The 6,902-nt window shown below is 39.7% G+C and overlaps 1 protein-coding gene across 1 annotated transcript; it reads left to right on the top strand.

Moving 5' to 3' along the window:
* Positions 1-3,846: 3,846 nt before the first annotated feature.
* On the top strand, positions 3,847-6,276 carry s100a10a (S100 calcium binding protein A10a). The gene is made up of 3 exons (XM_080734749.1): positions 3,847-3,977; positions 5,247-5,406; positions 6,099-6,276. Exons 2-3 carry the CDS (start codon positions 5,266-5,268, stop codon positions 6,258-6,260), a joined length of 303 nt encoding a protein of 100 aa, XP_080590875.1. The 5' UTR covers positions 3,847-3,977; positions 5,247-5,265; the 3' UTR covers positions 6,261-6,276.
* The last annotated feature ends 626 nt before the right edge of the window (positions 6,277-6,902 follow it).

The following is a 6,902-nucleotide window of genomic DNA, read 5'->3' as shown; positions in this document are numbered from 1 at the left end:
TACACAGTAGAATTGGTTTATTTTATTTTTCACCCAGTGTCAGTGTTAGCACGTACAATAATGACCTCAATGGTCAGCTTACTGCTTGCACCCAAGAGCACCCATCATCTGATGAAGCCCCATAGCCATAGCGCAGATCATAGTGCAGTACTCTGTGAAGTCCACAGACCCACTGCCATCCATATCCAGTTTGGAAAACACCTCACTGGCGTCAGGCCCTTCTGCCTGCATAAATGGAAATAAAATGAAATTGCATTCTCCATTATAAAGTTTGATTAAGTATCTTTTATTGGTCATTCATTTTGAGAGTATGATGCTGTTGATCAAAACGTACATTTTTCAGCTACACAGCTAATTTACACATACAGCACTTGTGCCAAAACCTGTTGTTCTCATTTACTGTAACGCTATGCTATTGATGTCTATTCACCATTGACGACAAATACCTTGTCTGACAAATGCATTCCCTACAGCAGATTCCATATAGTTTCATCGTTTGACAGCACAATCATCAGTGTATTTTGGATTCATGTCAATTTGTGTTTTCAGATATTTAACCACTTGAGCCGTCTTTACCTAATAAACTTAACCTTTTACTCTGTACTTAGTCTGCTCTTTTTCCCCCTCTACACCAAACCTCTTTGCTTGTAGATCGGCTATTTTTGGCTAAGGTTCTCAGAATATGGACACTAGGGTTCAAGTTGTTAATATAAAAAGGATTGCAAGATTTGGAGGACCACCTGTAGTAACTCTGAGGTCCCGGACCCCCTGTTGAAGACCCCTGGCCTACAGTAAATAGTAAATACAATTTTACAAAGGAATAGAATCTGTGACTTACAGCAACGTGTGGCAGCTGTTCCTGCACAAGCTTTTTAAACGAGTCTTTCTTCAAGGTTGCATCTTTGCCCTCTCCTTCTGCATACTGATAGTACACTGCGACCATGGTCACCAGGCCCATTTCCAGAGGAGGACACTTGGCATCCTGCATGTTTCTTTATAGCAAGGTTCAGGTTAGCTGTAAACATAACATAAAACATTACAATTTAAATAACAAGGAAATAAATAAATAATACAATTATCAATGTGCACATTCAACTTAAATACTGATGTTGTATAATGTAACTGAAACAATACTTGTATCGGTATACAGTAGTTTTTTTTTGGTCTGATAGTATCTATCCTCATAAATTATCTGTCCTCATATATTATAATTCAGCACTGATCACCATTTTGTTTGAGCCACGAGCTTTCAGTTCCATATAGTGGAGTTATGACTGCTACCATTCTAATAATGAAAATGCACTGCCAAAAGTTCTTCTCTCAAAGTCGAGGCCAGATGTACTGTATGCACAGTACCTTCTGAAATAAATTACACCTACACTACCAACAGTCATTGCTGGCATGAAACTAACGTATAGGCTACAGCTGTATTATTGTACAAATGAGTTGTACAAAATGGTTATATAATATATATTATATATATATATATATATATATATATATATATATATATATATATATATATATATATATATATATATATATATATATAATTTTTTCACAAAATACAACATACAGTAGTTTTGTTTTGTTTTGTCTTTAGATGAGAAATACTGATTAGAATCATTGTTTTCAACCCCAAACATAAAGCTAAATCACATAATAAGAAACACAAATGCCTTCATTTAATATTCATGCCATACTCTCAATGTGCTCTCCTACCTGTGAGTTGAAGGTGAATCCAGCTAGTGAAGAGGAGAGAATGTGGACAGCATTAAATAGCTGAGTACCCAAAGACACCCTCCCACTATTCTCTTTGGTCAACACCTCAAACCTTCACCTGAATCAACCCCATCCCAACACATGTGAGATGTTTTTGTGTGTGTGTGTGTGTGTGTGTGTGTGTGTGTGTGTGTGTGTGTGTGTGTGTGTGTGTGTGTGTGTGTGTGTGTGTGTGTGTGTGTGTGTGTGTGTGTGTGTGTGTGTGTGTGTGTGTGTGTGTGTGTGTGCCACATTCCTTTTCATAACCTCTCTGTGCATACAGTAGTTTGTGGTGTGTATTTTGTACCATAAGATATAGTAGGCATAGATATAGGCACACATTTTAATATGATGCTGATATAGGACTATTGATTTGTTTATGCCATTTAAAATATACCGTAGGTTACAAGTTGTTTGTCCAGTTTTGGGTGCTGGAGGCTGATGTGACTGAAATGGCTTCTGAGGGCAGCATTCAATTTCAAAAGTTCTTGCAATGTCACACCCTCATGTGGTGAAATCCTTACTGATTTTCATACTTGTATTGGCAGGTGGAAGTTAAGTTCTACTCTGTATATTCTGAAAGTTGTTGTAGTTCTGTAGGGGTGTCCTGGTCTCTCCAGCTCTTTAATAAATATAAAATGTAAACATAAAACATAAAATTCAGGTGGGTTGCCAATTTCATCCAATCAGGAGACTATGTTCTAGATCAAGGTCAAGGTCAGACTATAGAATGGATGAGTAGATTTTCATGAAACTTAGTGGGAATGCCCTGAAGAGATGATTACCTTTTGGGTTGAAAAGGTCAATTGGTTACGTTGTAGGCCTATATTAGATTAGATAGATGTCTTTTATTATCCACAAGGGGAAATCATTTTGGTCAGGTCACTTACAGACTGCAGACAAGTCAATAAATAAGACACAAAAGGCAATAAAAACAAGAGGTATGCTAATCTAAGGTTAGGAAAGTTATATCTATAATATCAAATGTGTAGGCCTATTTATTTTTTTAAGAAAGGCATTATCCCCTCCACACTGTGGAATGTGCATGAGCATGGGGGGAGTTAGAGCAAGTGCAGTTCATTTTGATAGCCCAAAAGCGGGCTACCAAAACACGTGAAAACATCTAAACAGGCCTACAGCAAGAGGTCAATGTATTTCTGAAGAATGCTGTCTAATAATCCACCTGTCTTTATTTAAATGGCAGGAATCACAAGAAATTATGCCTATACATTTATCACAAATAGGCCTAACTTATTGGAGGCTATAGGCTAGATTTAACTAGCAGCCATAAATTATTTATCAATTGCATTTTAAAAGGAAGATAGCAGTTCGAGGAGGTTTAGGCCTACAGTAAATAGCTATCAAATTATTATTTGCCTATAATATGACAGGCCCATTCCCACTGGGCCAGATAAAATATATTTCTCCATTCAAGTGGATGGTAAGAAAAAAAAGTCTTTCACAAATATTTGTTACTTGTATCACACACACACACACACACACACACTCACACACACAGAGGCAGAGGTTAAACCTTAGCGGCTCAGCCTGATATATATGGCTAATTGTTTAACAATTAATAATCAGTAGCTTAAAGTAATCAACGCAGTTGAAATGGAATCAGCTTTATTCAAACGGATCAATTTTGAGAGTCGATCGTGATCAATAGACCTATTGGTGGATTAACTGCATGGCCATGTGTCTGCACTCTGCAGTCTTTGGACTACAATTATAGTCTCGCGTGGCCAGACTGTTGCCTCCGCGATTTGGTCAAATGCTCCCAGCATACAGTCTGGCAGACGGAAATAGAAACGGTGAGTGCGAGATGAAGCGGAAGTGAAGCCCCCACGTCACTTCCGTTTCAGTCTCACATCACACATATTTATCATTATATAAATAAAAATCATATAAGCATGTTTAGCTTGCTGCTTAGCAGAAATGACATTTTAAAATGTATTTTTTTGAACGTTAATGCCCGTTTTCGATACTCGCCGTTCGGGAGCTGCTGTTCCAGACTCTATATAGCATTCAGAGATTGTGGAATAGTTGTCTGGCTACGCGAGACTACTACAATTACAACCCATACAACCCGTTGCTACAGCAGTACAGTATCCATGGGGCGGTGCCTAGCTATAAAATACCGACGGCTGCATTTCCCAACTTCTGCACTTCATTTTCAGCCTTTCCTCCTTAACCCAACTTCCACTCCTCGCACGGTAAGATTTATAACTGGTCTGTACTGTCTAACTGGTCTGGCTCTGACTTTGCCCCACATAAAAATGTAGACAAGTAGGCTAGCTTAGTGGCAAAAGATACATTATAATCTCTAGCCCTTTCAACAAAGCAGTTGAAAGGGCATTCTTCTTGGCATTCTTTGCCACGGTAGCATACAGTGGCAGTTAAACTGGCAGGGCACTTTAAGACTTAATTGTTGAATTGTATTGTTTCTTTTTTGTGCAGGACCCGAAAGGTTTTATTGGGGGGCTATCATAACTATAGGTTACTGTAGTTTTGTCCTGACTTCTTGAATTAACACTTATCAAAGGTCCAGGCAATGCAGGCAGTGTTTTATTTTTATTTTTTTATCATTACCAGAGTGAAGTCCAGCAAGGTACAGTAGGGGTAGGGTGTGGCTGCTGGCTTTCAATGAATGGGAGCTGACTGAGTTGACATGTACACATGCAGGCATTAGACTGGCTGGCTTGGATTAGTGTTTGCCTCTCCTCTTTTCAACTTCATTACTCATTCTTCCACATTTTCCGCCTCCTCTCATACCAATGACACAGACACCATATAATTTCCTCCTTTTCAGCTTTTTAGCTATGCTACTGCTGTTGTTGTCTATGTCAAGAATAACTAGTATGTACTTTATATATAGTAGGCCTATGTAGTAGGCCTATGTAGGCTGTGTGTGTGTGTGTGTGTGTGTGTGTGTGTGTGTGTGTGTGTGTGTGTGTGTGTGTGTGTGTGTGTGTGTGTGTGTGTGTGTGTGTGTGTGTGTGTGTGTGTGTGCGTGCGTGCGTGCGTGCGTGCGTGCGTGCGTGCGTGCGTGCGTGTGTGTGTGAGAGAGAGAGAGAGAGAGAGAGAGAGAGAGTTTGTGTCTGAAAATATCTTTATTTGAGCCAAGAACAAGGAGTTAAGGCCGCTAGCTATAGTCATATGAATCCTCTCATTGAAGGACCTTTATGTCACAATAGGCCCAGGGTGCTGGATTCTATAGGTTCCCGCTCCACTCCTTAGCTAGGATATAATGTAGTATTGACAATGTTAATCCTTGTTTCAAGGGGAGAACTATTTACTCTTGGAGGGACACCACAGGGAGATTCTCAGCATCCTCCACCTCACATATTCAATCATTCTTTATTCTGGGAATTCAAAGTTTTGAGGCTGGGCTTATTACAGTTTTGAGACTTATTACACAAGTAATAAATATGTCTGTCCATCTCTCTCTCTGTTTCCGTATCTCTATATCTCTCTCTCTCTAGTGCAACTACAGTCAGCACCATGCCTTCAGAACTGGAGAACGCCATGGAGTCCATGATCAAGGTATTCCACAAATATGCCTCTAAGGACGGCAAGCCCGGTACCCTCACCTCCCGGGAGCTGCGAGAGCTGATGGAGAATGAGCTCTCTGGATTCCTCAAGGTAAGGAGATCTTATACCCCACCCTTACCACAAAACTGGAAGCAGCCAGTCTTTCTGTAGGGTGTGAACTATTCTTAGCGTGTGGCTCTGCAGGAGTAGATGTCTTTGATCACATATATCGTCGGGCAGAAACCTTGTATATCCAAGTTTCAAATGTGTTGTTTTTTTGTAAAGTAAAGCCCAGCTTCATCATACAAGACTGTCGCACAAGACTAATAGCAGCGTCTATTTTCACTAATGATAAATACAAAATGAATGGTTTTGGACATACAAGGTTTCCACCCGACAACGACGATATGTTTTTCTACTTTTTGAAATAATTTAACTGACAATGCTCTGATCAGGCTGAAACATTGGAGTCACACGTCATAGAATCTATGATGTGTGACTCCATGATCTACAGTATGACATAGATAGAGCATATACTGTAGATGACGGATACCAAGACCCACATGATTCAAAATGTTTTTGCAAATTGGGAAATCTTGTCCAACTCGCGTGACCTTTTGGTTTCCTCAATCCTCCATTATTGCCTAACTGTTCATTCTACTGTTGCAGTTATCATTCTCAATAAGGGCGCCTGCTAAATGTCCGAATGAAAGCAAAGTGTTAATATGAAAATCTGTTATTTAGGGAGGGTTAAAAAGTCGACTTGCAAGTTTAACTTTCCCCTGTGTCCCCACTGTGCCCAGTCTCAGAAGGACCCCGCCGCCGTTGACAAGATCATGAAGAATCTGGATGCCAATAGAGACGGTTTAGTGGACTTTGAGGAATTTGTCTCCCTGGTTGTTGGACTTTCAATTGCCTGTGAGCAGTGTTATCAGATGCACATGAAGAAGGAGGCGAAGAAGTAAATGATGAGGGGAGGAAAAGGAGATGAGAGAAAACATTTCAAAATAACTTTTCTACTTTGTAAAGATTGCACAATTCCCATTAAATAAACAAGGCTGAATGAATTCCCAACATTGTGATTATTGCTTGGGTGTGAACAGGTGTGTCTTTGTCGGTTTGTGTGAAACGTCAAACTTGTGGCATGCATTTCATTTGTTGTTTAATACCTCTTGGTTTCCATATCTACTTGAACTGAGAATTGTTGTGCGGTGAGAGAGAAAGTTTGTGCTATAATACTAATAATAGTAGGTTATGCTGTATACTAAACAGTATACTGTAGATATATGAACGGAACATTGAGTTTGTGTTAAAATATCCACTGTGTGTTGATTAGAATGACCTTACCATAGGCCTGTCTTTGATTGCATCAGCTGAGATGCCTTTTATCAAGATGATTATCAAATAACTGTAAATGATTGAATCAGACTCAATAATTTACTCTAACCCATATTGCTCCACCAAAGAGAGGGTATAGTCGAGTCATGTGAAACTTAGTGGTTTCTTTGTCATGGGACCCCTGGGCCTGGCTTGGGAGAGAGAAGACAGTGAAAAGATATGAGAGGGACCTCCTTTTGGATAGTGCAGACTGCGGAGGTAGAGGACAG

The sequence above is a fragment of the Nannobrachium achirus genome, assembly GCF_963921795.1.
Source record: "Nannobrachium achirus genome assembly, chromosome: 10".
NCBI classification, from domain to species: domain Eukaryota; kingdom Metazoa; phylum Chordata; class Actinopteri; order Myctophiformes; family Myctophidae; genus Nannobrachium; species Nannobrachium achirus.
Note: the sequence above shows the minus strand (reverse complement) of the source record. Positions and strands in the feature narration are given on the sequence as shown.